This window comes from Cervus elaphus, chromosome 23 (assembly GCF_910594005.1).
Source record: "Cervus elaphus chromosome 23, mCerEla1.1, whole genome shotgun sequence".
Classification (NCBI taxonomy): Eukaryota; Metazoa; Chordata; class Mammalia; order Artiodactyla; family Cervidae; genus Cervus; species Cervus elaphus.
The window spans coordinates 72,366,815-72,383,258 of NC_057837.1; the positions used below are offsets into that span (position 1 = coordinate 72,366,815).

Sequence of the window (16,444 nt, forward strand, 5' to 3'; positions counted from 1 at the left end):
AATGACTTGCCCAAGGTCACCGGACGAGGAGGGCGGTGGAGATAGGGCGCCTGCAGAGCTGGGCTTTGGGCGCTTCGGTCCCGCTGTCACGACCTGCAGACGCTACAGCCCCGGGGCGCCCCCGGGGAAACAAAGGCAGGGGAGGCGAGGGCAGGTGGCAGCGGCAGGAGCCCTCCGGGTCCTCGTCGCCCCCTCGCCCCGCCCCGCCCCGCCGAGGCGCCGCCCCGGGGTGCCACACCCCAGCCGCCCGCAGCCCCGACTCCTGCCGCGAGGGGGGCGCGGGGCGACCGTCGGGGCGCATGGACGGGGCGGCGGCGAGCGCGGCGCGGGGCCGGGGAGCGGGGCCCGGGGCTCTGCGATGAGGAAGCAGAGCGCGCGCACCGCCGCGCTGGTCCTGTGCATCCTCTCCTACCTCCTGGTGGGCGCCGCCGTCTTCGACGCGCTCGAGTCCGAGGCGGAGAGCGGCCGCAGGCGGCTGCTGGCCCAGAAGCGGAGCGAGTTGCGGAGGAAGTATGGCTTCTCGGCCGAGGACTACCGCGAGCTGCAGCGCCTGGCGCTGCAAGCCGAGCCGCACCGCGCCGGCAGCCAGTGGAAGTTCGCCGGCTCCTTCTACTTCGCCATCACCGTCGTCACCACCATCGGTGAGCGGCCCCCGGCGCCTCCCCTCCGCGCTCGCTCCATCCCCAGGCGTCCGCGGCCTCCCGGGGTTTCAGTCCCACCTCTGCCTCCGCCAGCCGGGGTGACTTTGGAGCAGTCATTTCAGCTCTCCAGCCTCACTTGCCTCCCTCTGTCGAATGGGCTCTCTGTGGTTCCACGCCGGCCCGGCTGGGAGGAGCCAGTAGGTCCCCGTTGCCAAGAGGCAGTGGCAGGGGCTTCGAGACTGATTAAGTGGAGTCGGAAGCCCAAGTGGCTGGAGTTGCTTCCTTGCCTGGGGGGGGCATCACGTTAGCTGTGTGACCTCAGGCCAGTTGCTTAACCTCTCTGAGCCTCAGGTTTTCTCCTCTGTAAAAGAGGGGTGCTAATAGGCCGTATCTCAAGGCTGTAGTGAGACAGTTTTCATTAAGGAGATAATATATGTAGAAAGTTTTAGCACAGGGCCTGACAAGTAGAAAGCACTAAAAAAAGGGGCGGGGGATTGATTTTTGTATTATAACAAAAACGAGAACGGGCGCCTAATCTTAGTTCCCGCAATATGGCCAGTGCCTAGCCTGTAGTAGACACTCAATAAATATTTGTTAAAGGAATGACTGATTATCACCAGCTTTGGACCTCACCCTCGGGGATTCAGAGCACTTTCTCTGCAGCATCTGGACCGCCAACCGTTGCCATGGCTACCGACTGGTTGGTACCTGCGGAGCCCAAGCCTGGGGAAGCAGAAAAGGGGAGGAGCAGGCTCTCTGGGCTCCATGCTGGGTGCCAGCCACTCCCCCAGGCTGGCTCTGGAGGTCCCCAGTGTCTCTTTGGGCCTGGACCACCACCCCGGAAACCAGTGCTGCGGAGAAAGTTCCTTCTTAATGCTCTTGCAAGTCAGTGTGAGTTTGTGGGTTTAGCAGTGGAGTTGAAAGCCTGCATTCCAAAATTACATAGGCCAGAGTTCTGGTTTTCATCTCTGTTGCCTCCTGCCTTCTCTGGCAATTGATTGTACCTCTCTGAGCCCTGGTTTCCTCAACTACAACGTGCTAATGTTGCTATCTCACTGAGTGATTGCCAGGTTTAAGTGAGGCCAAGCGGGTAAAATGCATAGCACAAGTCCTGAGGCTCAGTAGGGATTGTTAATGAACAATAATGACAATTCGTTATTTGCCAACTGTGGGCCCAGCTCCTGTTCAGCCCTTTTGACCCCTCCTGTCAGCCTGGGCACCCCTGCTTCTCTATCTTGGCTCAGCCGAAGACCCTCCCTGTCACTGCACCCAGTGGTATGGGACCCTGTCCACCTTCTCTGCCTTCCCCCACATTTTGGAGGCCTCCCAGCTGGAGGCGGCCTCCACTTCTGACTGCTGGCCTCTGACCTGCACCTGGGATGGGGAGGGAGTAGGGACCAGGGTGTGGAAAGCGACGGAGGAAATAGCAGTTTTACCGCTTTGGGCCACCTGGGGGCGCCAGTATGGCTGTGTAGTCCAGGCTGCAGAAGCTAGCCTTGCACAGGGCCACGCGACAGAACCCAGGGCTTGAGCTTTGCACCGACAGAAAAGAGCCACTAAGAAGCTATGGAGGATAGTGGTTAATAGCTCAACCCTGTGACCTTTGGGCAGCTTTCTCCCTCTGAGCCTAGTTTCCTTATCTGTAAGATGGGGATAGTAATCTCATACAGTCATTGGGACGATTAAATAAAATAATCCATGTAGAGTACCTAGCATGCTTAGTTATTATCATTATTCATTTTCCTGTCTGTCAAAACCAGACAAACGGCTGGAAACAGCACTGCCTGGCCTTTTATTCCTAAAGATGCTCCTCCGTTTTGCACTCTGTACCTCCTCCAATCTGGTTTGAGTATTATTATTATTGGTTATTAAACTTTCATTGAGCTCTTAGTCTGTGCAGGGCACTGGTGACCAGGGACACGATAAATGACTAGACCTGTCTCTGGCCTCAAGGACCTCACAGTTTAGTGGCAGCAGGGTCCCTGCCCCTCAAATAGATAGAGGCAGACTAATAGGGCCATGACGTAGAAACATGAATGTGGAGTCATAGATCTTTAAATATATATATGTATATAGTGTTGATATTTCAAATGTTATATATGCACACACTTCACACAGTACAAAAGGTATAGGATGAAAAGGAAGTCTCCCTTTTTCCGCATCTGTCAACCTATGAATTCCTTTCTCTGGATCAAATGCAGTTATCTGTTTTTTGAGTGTCCTTCCAAGTATCTTCTCTGCCTATATATTCCTTTATAACACACACACAGGTAGCTCAGTTGGTAAAGAATCCATCTGCAATGCAGGAGACCCCAGTTCGATTCCTGGGTCAGGAAGAGCTGCTGGAGAAGGGATAGGCTGCCCACTCCAGTGTTCTTGGGCTTTCCTGGTGGTTCAGCTGGTAAAGAATCTGCCTGCAATGTGGGAGACCTGGGTTCTATCCCTGGGCTGGGAAGATCCCCTGGAGAAGGAAAGGGCTACCCACTCCAGTATTATGGCCTGGGGAATTCCATGGACTGTATAGAGTCCATGGGGTTGCAAAGAGTCGGACACGACTGAGCTACTTTCACTTTTATACGTGATAGAGACATTATGTTATACATGCCTTTTTGTCTCTTGCTTTTTTCACTTCGTATATTTTGGTTATTTCTTTACATCAGTCCCTGAAGAACTGTGTCCTTTTTCATGGCTGATTAGCAGGGCTTCTCCACCTTGGCACTGTTGACATTTTGGACTGGCTATTCTGGTGGGCTTCCTTGGTAACTCAGTGGTAAAGAATTCACCTGCCAATGCAGGAAGTCACAGGTTTGTGGTTTTTTTTTTTTTTTTTTTTTGAGTGACAACGTGTAATTTTATTTCATGATACATAAATATTAATCAAACACCTAGGAATCAGGCAGATGTTAAGCAGCTAGACAAATTCTCTAAGGAGGTTATGAGCAGGGACTTCCCCAGCAGTCCTGTGGTTATGAGGAGTCGCAGGTTTGATCCCTGGATCATGAAGAGCCCCTGGAGAAGGAAGTGGCAACCCTCTCCAGTATTCTGGCCTGGGAAATCCCATGGACAGAGGAGCCTGGCAGGCTACAGTTCATGGGGTCGCAGAGAGTCGGACATGACTTAGCGACTGAAAAATAACAACAAATTCTGACTGTGGGGACTGTCCTGTGCATCAAAGAATGTTAACAGGACCCTGGCCTGTACCCACCAGATCCCGATAGCTCCCAGGTGTGACAACCGACACTGTCTCCAGACATGGCCAGTGGTCCCCTCAGGGGCTCAATCGCCCTCAGTTGGAACCACAACCATCATGGGATGGCACCATGGCTGGTTTCCCCAGGCTCTTTTTGATGGACATTTAGGCTGTTTCTTATTTTTGCTGTCACCAACAGTGTGGCAACAACAGCTCACGGGCACACATCACTTTGCATGTGTGTGTTTTAGAGGACGACTTTCCTCACTGGGGAACAGCACAGGCCAAAGGTGTATTTATCGTTCGGCAGATGGGGCCAATTTGCTAGAAGAGGCATATTCTATTGGGGAAGGAACACCTGACTTTTCCTGGGTTATGGGGCCCTTTGAGAATACCATGAAAGCTTTCACTCCTTGGGTCCTGGAAGAGAGAACACAGCCACTAATCCCACAGTGATTGTTCTGTGTGCTGAGACTCAAGGAAGCCCACTCATGTTTACGTTCCCTACACAGTTCAGGGGACTCAGTGAGGGACTCCACCAGACTGAAGAGGTGTTTCGTGAGAGCTGGCCTGGCACAGGAACTGGGAAGGGCGACATGGATGCGGGCGGGGGAAAAGATCACTGAGGGGAGGGAAGTCACGAGAAAAGGACAGGGTGGTGGGGAAACATGGCGTGAGGCTGGAGGCGGGAAGGAGCTCAGATTGTGATGTTAGCTGAGAACAAGGACTTTACCCTCTGGGTACTGGGAAGCCACAACAGATTTTTTTTTTTTCTATCAAGGGCACAATTTACAGACATTCAAATTCATTCTTTTTCAGTGTACACTCGTGCGGGTTTTGCCAAATGAAAACCTGTCGTGTAACTGCAGCCATGATTTCAAGGCAGAACATTTCTATCACTCCCCCAAATTCTATCGTGCCTGTTTGTAGTTCGTTAACTCCCCTTCCTCAACTCCAAGGACTGGCAACCACAGGTCTGTTCTCTGATCCTACAGTTTTGCCACAGAAGTTTTGCCAGTTATCCTACAGAATGTCATTTAAATGGAACCAAGCAATATGTAGCTTTTTGAACTTGGCTCGTTTCACTCAGCATGAAACATTTGAGAGCCATCCTCTGTTGCTGAGAAAATAGCAGTTCCTTCCTCCCTGTGGCTGAAAAAAATTATTCCGTTGTATGGACATACCACAGGTTGTTTATCCATTCCCCAGGTGAGGGACATTTTAGGTTGTTTACAACTTGGGCCGATTATGGGTAGTCACACAAGGTTTTAAAGCCGAGGGAATGACCTAGTTCGAACTAGCATTTCAACATGTTCTGCGGGCTCTGGAGGATGGGGAGAGAGACCTGGCAGGAAGACCTGTGTGTGAGAGTGTGTGAGAGGGACGTGGACACTCGTCAGCCTTCCCCTTCCTTCCTGCTCCAGGGTACGGCCACGCCGCGCCGGGCACGGACTCGGGCAAGGTCTTCTGCATGTTCTACGCGCTCCTCGGCATCCCCCTGACCCTGGTCACCTTCCAGAGCCTAGGCGAGCGGCTGAACGCGCTGGTGCGGCGCCTCCTGCTGGCGGCCAAGCGCTGTCTGGGCCTGCGGCGGCCGCGCGTGTCCCCCGAGAACATGGCGGTGGCCGGGCTGCTGGTGTGCGCGGCCACCCTGGCGCTCGGGGCCGCCGCCTTCGCGCACTTCGAGGGCTGGACCTTCTTCCACGCCTACTATTACTGCTTCATCACCCTCACCACCATCGGCTTCGGCGACTTTGTGGCGCTGCAGAGCGACGAGGCGCTGCAGAGGAAGCCGCCCTACGTGGCCTTCAGCTTCCTGTACATCCTGCTGGGGCTCACGGTCATCGGCGCCTTCCTCAACCTCGTGGTCCTGCGCTTCCTGGCGGCCGGCGCGGACGCGCCTGAGCGCGCTGCCCGCCCGCTCCGCCGGGGGGCGCCCGAGAGCCGAGCCCCCGCGCAGCGCGCCGGCCGCATCTCCATCTCCTGCCGCCTGCACCCGCTGGAGCTGTGCGCCCGCGACAATCCCGGCTTCTCGCCCCCCGCCAGCCCCGGGACTGGGGGCGGCGGCAGAGCCGGCAGGCCCCCGGCCCGGCGGAAGTCCATCTGATAGCCCTTCCCTCCTGTGCATCTCTGGAAGTGGTCCTGGGATGGGCCCCAGAAATCCCACAGGACTCATCCGGGGGGTCGAGCCTAGAACCTGGATCCTAGAACCTGGTCTGGATTCACCTGTCCGCGCACCCTCCCCAGAGCTTGGAGAAGGGCTGAGGGGCCGTGGCCTCAATGCCGTCCTCTGCCACGAGCAGTTTCTCACTCCCTTCTGTGGCACGAGCCCCGCCCTCCTCTCCAAAAATACATTAAAAGTCGCATCATAAGCAAAAGTACGACTCTTAAGTTGCCCCATAGGTGCAAGTCCCCTGTGGTCCAAATTGTTCTAGGAAAGCGTGGCCACACGCATTCTCCACAGGCCCGTTTTTCTGTTGTGTGACGTGGGTTTTCTGTGTTGTGGGGGAAATGCACGGCTTCCCACACTGGAATCCTAACCAGGTCAGTGGCTCCCACTATGAGAAGCACGGGGATCACATGGACCGAAGAGAAACATTTACCATCCAGCGTGGACCGCTGGGCAAATTGTGCACTCTTTAAAGACTACTCATTCTCTTACTCGGCATGTAGAGTGGAATTGGCCCCAGTCCGGAATCTCATATTCTTTGTCCTTGGCCAGCCCGTTTCGGATGGGGGAAGGGGGTCTTGCTGACACCCACCATGTCACTGGGACTACCTGGGCCAGTCTTCTCCCCCACCCCAGCCCCTGGCTCCTCTGCACAGTATGTGGGATCTTAGTTCCCTGACTAGGGATCAAATCTTGACTCTCTTAAGTGTGGAGTCAACCACTGGACTGCCAGCGCAGTCCCTGGGCCAGTTTCTTCTGGGAACTGTGAGGTCTGGTTATTGCCAATCACCCACAATGGGACTTCAGGGAACCCTCATCCCCTCCCTGGGCCTTAGTTTCCACATCTGTAAAATGGGTTCTCCCAGTGCCCTGTTCCCTCCTGTGCATCTCTGGAAGTGGTCCCGGGATGGGCCCCACACCCATAAACGGACACTAACAAAGCTGACATCCCACAGCACTCAGGTCATTAAAATTAACAGCCCTCAGCATCCCAGAGAGAACTGCGGCAACACAAAACAGAGCAGGCTGGGTTAGAAAAGCCAAAAACTTTAATTTTCAACATGAGCTACATGGTCATGAACACAATGCAACGTGACCTGCTCCAACCCAGGGGCCCCAGAAACCCTCCCTCCCCCAAAGCCTGAGGGGCTCCTGCTCCTGGAGAGGGAAGAGGGGAAAGGTGAATGGAGAATGGGCCTGAGGACCAGGGGTCTGCCTTCCTGCCACCCCCTCAGGAGGCAGTGGTGGGGTGAAAGGGCTCAGAGATGATGTCCGAGGCCCCAGTTCAAGTCTCCACTTTGCCCTCACAGAAGCTATGAGTCAAACGGGCACAGTCAGCGCCTCCCGGGTGGGGTTTGTGAGTCAGATGAGCTCATGGACCTGAAAGCTTTCCGTCCACTCAGAGGTGCCGCTATACAGACATGGGCCTCCTGGAGCCCAGACAAGTCGTTACAGGACAGTGGGCGATGGAGTCGGGGCACCCCGTCCCCTGGGTCTGGCACAGGGCTGCTGCTCAATAAATAAATGCAGGTGGCCTTGCCTAACGCAACAGCTGTGCTCCAAGGGAAGCGGGGCTCAGCGGTGCCTCTCACCGTTGAGATGTGCCCATGAGCTCCAGATGTGAGGAGCTGGACAGTGGATCAGCTTGTCAAGTGCATGACCTCAACTCTGCTTTGCCCCGCATTGAAGAAAAGAGATCTGAACTGCTGGAGATCTGGGCTCAGCCATCAACTCACAGTGGGACCTTAGCGAGCACCTTCCCCTCCCCGGGCCTCAGCTTCTTCTGTAAAATGGGGCTGATAACTCACCCAGGCCCCCACTGACTGCCCGGGAGCTCTTGTGAGAGTACACGGGAGATTAAAGCACTTTGAAAACAAAAAGGTATGAAAAGCACTCTGAGAAGTTCCCTTGTTATTCCACCTGAAGGTTTGGGGGGGAATGCCTTAAGGTGAGGTGTACCACCGCCCCCCTCACTCCCACACACCCCCAGGAAGTGGTGTCTGGCCCCTCCCTCAGAGTGGTCCCAGAGGGGTTGTGGTCTCTGGATTGGGGAGGAGTCCCCACTTAAGATCAAGACCAGGACCACGGCCTGCACAGCCTCACATCAGTCAAGGCAGACCCTCCCCACCCCAACCCAGGAGAACAAGGTCTCTATGGCAACCCTTCCCCCCAAACCCAAGGCCCAGAAAAACTACTGGCCCATTGAGATGCAAGAAAGGAGGGTCTAAAGGTCACAGGTCCTTATTATGGCAGATGTGCCCTGGAGCAATGGTCTGCTGTCCCCTGGAGTATGGACAGAGCTGCTTCTGCTCTGGCCTCATTGCTGAAGGGTCTTGTCTTGGGCAAGCCACTTACTGATGCTGAGCTTCGGTTTCCTGCCCCCTCAGATGGACAACAATCGGCACTGCCCATCTTTTCAAGGCCCCTGGGAGAAGGCCACGGAGAGAGGGCAGAGGAAATATTGGGGGGGGGGGGAGATGGTGGCCCCACTTAGCCCTGCCCTGGCTCCAGCTCAGCCTCTGGGGGGTTGAAGAGGCCCAGATTGCCAGTGTCGTGAACTCACAGGTGACCCCAGGGGCCTGTGATCTCTTTGTTAAGATGGAAATCATTTCACTGATGGTCCCAAAGCCCCTTTCATTTTAGTATGACAGGCAGATTCTGGAAAAGAAAAGTGGAGATGACTCCCTCCCACTGTACCCCAGCATGTGACCTTTGGCCCAGAGATTGAAAAAAGAACCATCCCCTAGAGACCCCCAGGTCCCCCACACCCCTAATTCCCCCAGTGCCACCCTCTCAGCTCTTCTCCGAATGGGGGAGTTTGAGCTGGCAAAGGATCAGACAGGAGTGGGCTGGAAGGTTCCCCAGCTACTCCCTCCCCAAGCTCCCATCCCTGGGTGAGGACAGATGGGGCGGGGAGGGGGGTCCCCACGCTCAATGGTCGGAGCCCCTTGGAAGGCGGCCATGTGCTCACAACGATGATACAAAGAAAGAGGGCTCCAGCCCCCGTGCCACGCCACCCCTCCGGGAGGTGAGCTGAGAAACCACAGAACAAACAGAAAGTCATTGAGGGGGGCCCTCGGTGACCACCCTCAGGATGTTATTGCTTTGGAGCGCCTTCTCTCTTTATAAAGGCTGTGCAGGCCCACCCCCCACCAGGGCAGGCTCAGGTTGGGGGAGCAAGGCTGTGCCCCCCTGTCCTCAGGTTGGGACAGCCAGGCCTCACCCCGGCTTTGAAATGCTACCCCTGAACTACCAGAGCAGTGACAGCTGGAGAGAGAAGGCGCTCTCCTGGCTCAAAATATTCCGAATGGTGAGTAATAAACAAACGGCAGAGAAATCACACTGGTTAAAAAAAAAAAAAAAAAAAAAAAAGCACAGGGGAGGGGCCAATTCTGAGCCCCGCGGCCTCCCCCCCAGCCTTGGGATTTCAGTTTCAGAAGGCCTCCTGGACCAAGGAGGGGGCGCCTCCATCTCCCCATGCCCATGCAGCAGGGGTGTTATAACTCAACCAGGACTTCAAAGGATGCCCAGGGCTGGGAACAGGCCAGGAGAGGGGAGTTCCAGGTGGAAGGACTCACCTGGTCCACAGCCTAAAGGGGGGGTGGGGTGGGGAGTGGGGACAAGGTGGGACAGAACATAGTCGGGCAATCCTCAGTGGAAAACCACCTCCTCTGATGGAGCCCAGGCCCCCTCTGCCAAGGCCCACATCCTCAGAAGCGCTTCCTAAATAAAATCAGTCCCAAGGGTAATAAATCAGAACATCTGAGTGTCAGGGGTGGCTCTGGCTACAACCCTACATGAGGAGGGGGAGGAAAGAGAGGAGGAGGAGAAGGAGGAGGGGCCAGCCTCCCCTGAACCAGGTCCAGGCTTGGACCCAGGCCAGGCCGGCAGGGAGAAGGCTGCCTCCTGAAATTTTCTCCATCCCCTCTGTAAGGACTCTATGTGAAGCTAAGACCAGGCCCAGGGCCAGGCACTCTAAGCCTACCCGGCTAACCAAGACTACGTCCTACACAGCAGGACTGGGGAATGATGGGGGGGTGTGGGGTGTGGGTGGCTGGGTGCCTCCCAGGGGAGGTGGCAGAAATGTGCTTCTACAGAAGGGGCCAGCCTATGTCCTCCCTGCATGCAAAAGGGCTTCCGAAGGCTCCGGGGAGGACCGGGCCGGGCGGGGCCGGGAAGGCAGCCCCCTGGGCCTGCTCAAGAAGGAATCTCCCCTTTCTCACACTCCTGTCTCGCCTCGCTCTTTCTCTCCTTGAGCCAAGGTCACTGAGGCCGGAGCAGTGGGCTCTGCCCTTAGTACAGGATGGTTGGTTTAAAAAGACTAAAACTGGGGAGCTCGGGTGCCTCCCCAGGCCCTTAGCCCGGAGGCAGAGGGCCAGACAAGATGACCTTTGACCTCATTCCACAAGGAGGGATTCTCCTACCAGGGAATCCCTCGCCTTGGCACCATCAGTCCCAATCCCAGCTTTCTTCAGAATCCCTCTCCAAACCGGCATCCCCCAAATTCAGAGACTGGCTAGCTCTCTGGGGCTGGGGTTCTTGAAAATTAGGGTCCCGCAGCTCCTAGGACGAAACACAGCCAACAGAGTTCTTTCCAGTCCGCCCACAGTGTGCAAACTAGCTTCTTACAGCCCCACTGAGCCAGGTGCCCTGGGGGTCCCTGCCAGGCCCTGGGCAGCCCCTTCCTTTCCCCTGGTTCCTGCTGGACCCCATGTCCTAGAGCCGGGACGGACAGATGGACTCAAACAGGCGGCGGCAGAGCTCCTTCCATGGGCAGGCGGAGGGAGACCTGAGCTCCTCTTCAAGTCGGGGGCGCAGGGCCCCCGGAGCTGGCGCCGGATCCTTGCAAAGCTGCCCCGTAGGCTCGGGGGGCAGGAGTAGCTGCCTGAACCCGGTGCCGCAGGAAAGACACTTGCTGGTAATTGGCACCATGGAGATGGCCGCTGGGTTCTGGACGTGACTCCGGGCAGCGAGCTTCCAAGGAGGCAAAAAGGGGGTGCGGTCGGACAGAGTCGGGGGCAGGAGGATGGTGTGCTCTGCCGCCTCGATCTTTCCTTTCTCCGGACTGCAGACACATCCACCAGGTCAAGAACCGGCCAAGTCAAAAGTGCAGCCAATCCCATCGGGAGAGGGAAGGTCTCGGGGAATAGGAGGCAAAGAAGGAGTGAGGAGGGGCCCTGGGGGGTCAGGTCTCCCCATTCAGCTTCCCCACTGGGTGGGGGAGAACCCCGGCCTCCTCTGTTCAATATGCCCCGGGGCCTGGGGTCCCAGGTCGGGGCTGGGCGGTCTCCGGACCATCTCGGGGAGCCCCTCCCCCTCCCCGGCACTAAGATCGCTCGCCGCAGGGCCCCACGGTGCTCTCGAGGGACAGCTGGGACGCCTGCCGGAGCAGGGGGCCCGTGGCTGGGTCCACCATGGAGGAGGTGGGGAAGAGCTTGTACCAGCCCACGGCCAGGGTGGTCAAGTCCAGCTCCTCTAGCAGCACGCGGGCCACGCCCATGAACTGCTTCCGCTCCATCCGCCCGTAGTTCCCCCACACGATCACCTGCGGGGCAAGAGAAACAGTGGTTCAGATCCTGCCAATGCCACTCACAGGCCCAGAAACAGAACCTGGGGTCACCGCGTGCCTTATTCATCTCCGGGTCCTGGAAGTCCACCGCCTTAAAATGGCTCAAGTCCCACCAGATGCTCTTGGATGATGGGATTCTTGCCTCCAATCTTGCTCTTCCTTTCGACCTACCCCATCTTTGAGCCACAGCCTTGAGGGCTGACCCTACATTGTGAGTGTCCTACCTACCCCCTCATCCACCTGCCCTCTGCTTCCAGATCCTCAGAAATAAAGGTTTTAAAAGGGGTTAGTAATTGGGACTTCCCTAGTGGTCCCGTGGCTAAGACTCCACTCTCCCAATGCAGGGCCTGAGCTGGATCCCTGGTTGGGGAACTGGATCTCACATGCCCCAACTAAGACCTGGCACAGACAAATAAAGAAAATAAACAAAATTTTTAAAAAGCTTTAAATAAATTAAAAAAATAAAAGTGGTTAGTAGAACAGCCACATGTAAATCAATACAGTTAGAAGACTCTCTCTCAGCATATACAAAAGTAAACTCAAAATGGTTTAAACACCTAAAACATGACACCAGCGAACTCCCAGAAAAGAACTTAGGCAAAACATTCTCTGACATAAACAGTAGCAATATTTTCATAGATCGCTTGCCCAAGGTAAAAGAGAGAAAAGCCAAAATAAACAAGTGGGACCTAATCAAACATAGAAAAAACTTTTCCACAACAAAGGAAACCATCAAAATACAAAAAGACAAGTGACAGAAATGGGAGAAAATACTTGCAGATAGTAAGACTGACAAAGGGTTAATATCCAAAATGGATAAACAACTCATACAACTCAATATTGGGGGAGAAACAATTAAAAAATGGGCAGATGACATAAACAGATCTTTTTCCAAAGAAGACATACAGATGGCCAATGGGCACATGAAGAGATGCTCAACATCACTGTTAGAAAAATGCAAATCAAAAACCACAAGGAGGTATCACCTCACACCAGACAATATGGCCATCACCAAAATGTCTACAGACAATAAAAGCTGTAGAGGACAGGGGGAAAAGGGAACCCTCCTATGCTGTGCATGAGAATGTAAATTGGTACAGCCCACTATGGAGGGTCCTTAAAAAACTTAAAATAGAGCTACCATATGATCCAGCAATCCCACTCCTGGGTACATATCTGGAAAAAGACGAAAATTCTAATTTTAAAAGATACACGCACCCCAATGTTCATAGCAGCACTATTTACAACAGTCAAGACATGGAAACCATCCAAGTGCTCGTCAACAGACAACTGGCTTAAGAAGATATGATATGTATATACACACACACACACAATGGAATATTACTCAGCTTTAAAAACAATGAAATATTGCCATTTGCAGCAAGGTGAATAGACCTAGAATATATTATACTTGGTGAAGAAGTCAGACAGAGAAAGACAAATACTATATGATATCACTTAAATGTGGAATCTAGAAAAATAACACAAATGAATGTATATGCAAAACTGAAATAGACTCACAGACACAGAAAACAAGTTATGGTTACCAAAGGGGAAGGGAAGGGAAGGAAGGGAGGGACAATTAGGAGTATGGGATCAACAAAGTACCATATATAAAACAGAAAAGCAACAAGGATTTACTGTATAGCATAGGGGACTATGGGCTTCCCTGCTGGTTCAGATGGTAAAGAATCCACCTGCAATGTGGGAGACCTGGGTTCGATCCCTGGATTGGGAAGATCCCCTGGAGGAGGGCATGGCAACCCACTCCAGTATTCTTGCCTGGAGAATCCACATGGACAGAGGAGCCTGGTGGGCTACAGTCCATGGGGTTGCAAAGAGCTGGACACAACTGAGCAACTAAGCGTGCACACACACATATAGGGGACTATGTATCTTGGAATAACCTATAGTAGAATAAAATCTGAAAAAACGAACTGAATCACTTTGGTGCACATTTGAAAGTAATACAACATTGTAAATCAATGATACTTCAGTTTTTTAAAAGTGGCTGCCACGTGTAGAACACACATACTAGCCTCCTTCCTTTTTTCCAACAGACTCGTCTGTGCAGTACCTTCCCCACTCCTCGTTCTACCTTCCTCTTAGAGCGGCCAGACGGGTGCTCTCTGTGGCTGCCAGACCCTCATTTGCTCTCCTCAGGTTCTAATGCCCCTCTCTAAAGGTGGGCTGGCTGATCGCTCAGAAGACCTACTGTCTTGATGCACACACTTTGGGGTCAGACATATGTAGGTTCAAGTTCCAGTCTTGTCTAGGTCGTTTCGGGCCAAGTCACTTAGCCTCACCGAGACTCAGGGTTCTTGTTTGTAAATGGAATCATCCACACTTGGCTTACCTGGCGGGCGAGGATCACAGGAGATAATAAATGTGGAGGATCACTGTAAGCTGTAAGCCGTTCCTCAAGCATGCAGAGAGATAGGCAAACAACACGGGCCACGGCTATTGGTTACTGCATGTCAGGAACTGTTCTAAGGCTAAACCAGCCCTAGATTCAATCTTCCTAACAATACTATAAAAAAGGATTCCAATTTCACAGCTGTTTAAACTGGGGCTCAGGGAGGTTAAATCATTTGCCCGAGGTCACTCAACTAATAAGTTGTCGATGCCCCCTTGGTAACTGATCGGATACCATGTGTAAAACAGTGAGCTAGTGGGAACTGCTGTGTAGCACAGGTGCTCGCTGGTCACCTAGAGGGGTGGGGAATGGGAGGGAGGCCCAGGAGGGAGGGGCTATATGTACACAGAAGGCTGAGTCACTTCCTTATACAGCAGAAACTAACATAACATCGTACAGCAACTATATCCTCAATTGAAAAAAAAAAAAAAAGAAGTAGCCCAAGTCTGAGTGTGTGAGTGGATTTGTTATCATCAGTGTTATGGGCTTAACTGCGTGCCCCTCAATTTCATATTGAAGCCCTAACCCCAGAACACTGACTGTATTTGGAGACTGGTCCTTTAAGGTGATTACATTAAAATGGGCCATTAGTGTGGGATGCGATTTTAACTGGTGTTGTCATAAGAACAGAAGATTAGGACACACAGTCAGACCCCAGGAATGCCTGGGTGTAGAAAAAGAACCGTATGAGTTCACAGCAAGAAGGTGGCCGTCTACAAGCCAAGGAGAGAGGCCTCAGTAGAAACAACTTGTGACACTTTGATCTTGGACTTCTAGCCTCCAGAACTGTAAGAAATAAATTTCTGTTGTCTAAGACCCCAGGTCTACGGTATTTTGTTATGGCAGTTTTAGCAGGTGAACACAGCTGGCATCGCTCAATTGTCGTGGGTGTGTCTTACCCTGACATTAGTCAGAAGGCTCAGCAGCAAGGACCCACATGCCATATTTCTATTTCTCTATCTTTCTGCATCCCAGACAGGATGTGCTCTGGAACTTCTACAAAGATGCTCAGGCCAGAAAACACAGACGTGGCCCCCAGATGGCCTTCTGGTTGTTTTAAATTGTCTTTGAATACCTCTAGATCAGAAAGATTTTTCCAAACTTTATTCTGACTGATATACACAGCAAGATAGACATTTAAATCATCATCCAATGAACACGTGAGATTCACAACTGAAGCACGTGGCTCCACCAAATAAGACTTGCCTTACTAAGAATGAGAAATGTTTTCTTTCCTAGTCCTATTTTCCATTTCTTTCCTATTTCCTATTCCACTCCATTAAAAAAAAAAAAACAAAACAACCACTAAACCAAGTTCATAAATTGCTGATGGGTCACAACCTACAAATTGAAAGACTGTGTCCTAGACAGGACTTGGACTTTCCAGCTTGCCAACAGCCCACTGTCTTGGAGACGTGTAACACCTTGGCCCTACCCTTGTGTGCTTTGCCTGTTCAGGTTAGGAGAAAGGGACTGAGGTGTAAACTAGAGATGCCCAAATAGTGGCTCTGAGGGACCTCCCTGGTGGTCAAGTGGCTAAGACTCCACGCTCTCAATGCAGGGCGTCCGAGTGTGATTCCTGGTAAACTAGGGAACTAGATCCCACACGCTACAACTAAGAGTCCATGTGCTGCACTAGGACCCGGAGTGGCCAAAAAAATAAGTATTTTCAAAAACAAAGACAAACAAACAAAAACAAATGGCAGCTCAAAGAGAGTAGGCATGTGGCTCCTAAGGCATCCAGCCTGGGCCCTGCCGACCCCACGATGGGCAGGTATCGCTAGTTTCAGCAAACATCTTTTGTTGTTTTTTGTTTAGTTGCTGAGTCGTTTCTGACCCCATGGACTGTAACCTGTCAAGTTCCTCTGTCCATGAGATTTCCCAGGCAAGAGTACTGCAGTATATTACCATTTCCTTCTTCAAACCCATGTCTCCTGCATTGGCAGGTGGATTCTTTTCTGCTGAACTACCAAGGAAGCCCTAGGTGACCACTGCTGCTGCTGCTAAGTCGCTTCAGTCATGTCCGACTCTGTGCGACCCCCACAGATGGCAGCCCACCAGGCTCCCCCGTCCCTGGGATTCTCCAGGCAAGAATACTGGAGTGGGTTGCCATTTCCTTCTCCAATGCATGAAAGTGAAAAGTGAAAGTGAAGTCGCTCAGTCATGTCTGACTCTTAGGGACCCCACGGACTGCAGCCTACCAGGCTCCTCCGTCCATGGGATTTTCCAGGCAAGAGTACTGGAGTGGGATGCCATTGCCTTCTCCAAGGTGACCACTAGGATCTTCCTAAAAGTCAGGGGGCCAAAGATCTCTGGATCCTCAAAAGGCTTTCAGTCTATTAGCACTGCACTCCATGCTAAGCCCCTGGCCTCCAGAGGTGATGATGGTGATCATCATCATTACTACAGGCCAAACTTGCAAATACCTTTTCGCACAAAGCACGCATTCCGCTGTCAC

General features: G+C 53.0%; 2 protein-coding genes across 2 annotated transcripts in view; one reads left to right on the plus strand and one right to left on the minus strand.

Moving 5' to 3' along the window:
• The first annotated feature begins 296 nt into the window (after positions 1-296).
• Positions 297-6,190, plus strand: KCNK15 (potassium two pore domain channel subfamily K member 15). Its single transcript, XM_043884740.1, has 2 exons — positions 297-641; positions 5,256-6,190. Exons 1-2 carry the CDS (start codon positions 359-361, stop codon positions 5,936-5,938), a joined length of 966 nt encoding a protein of 321 aa, XP_043740675.1. The 5' UTR covers positions 297-358; the 3' UTR covers positions 5,939-6,190.
• An 842-nt stretch (positions 6,191-7,032) lies between these two features.
• Positions 7,033-16,444, minus strand: part of RIMS4 (regulating synaptic membrane exocytosis 4) — a 70,020-nt gene continuing 60,608 nt past the window's right edge. Inside the window, exon 6 of the mRNA XM_043884898.1 lies at positions 7,033-11,546. Coding sequence (XP_043740833.1) covers positions 11,328-11,546 — 219 coding nt within the window. The 3' untranslated portion in view covers positions 7,033-11,327. The remainder of the gene's footprint in view (positions 11,547-16,444) is intronic.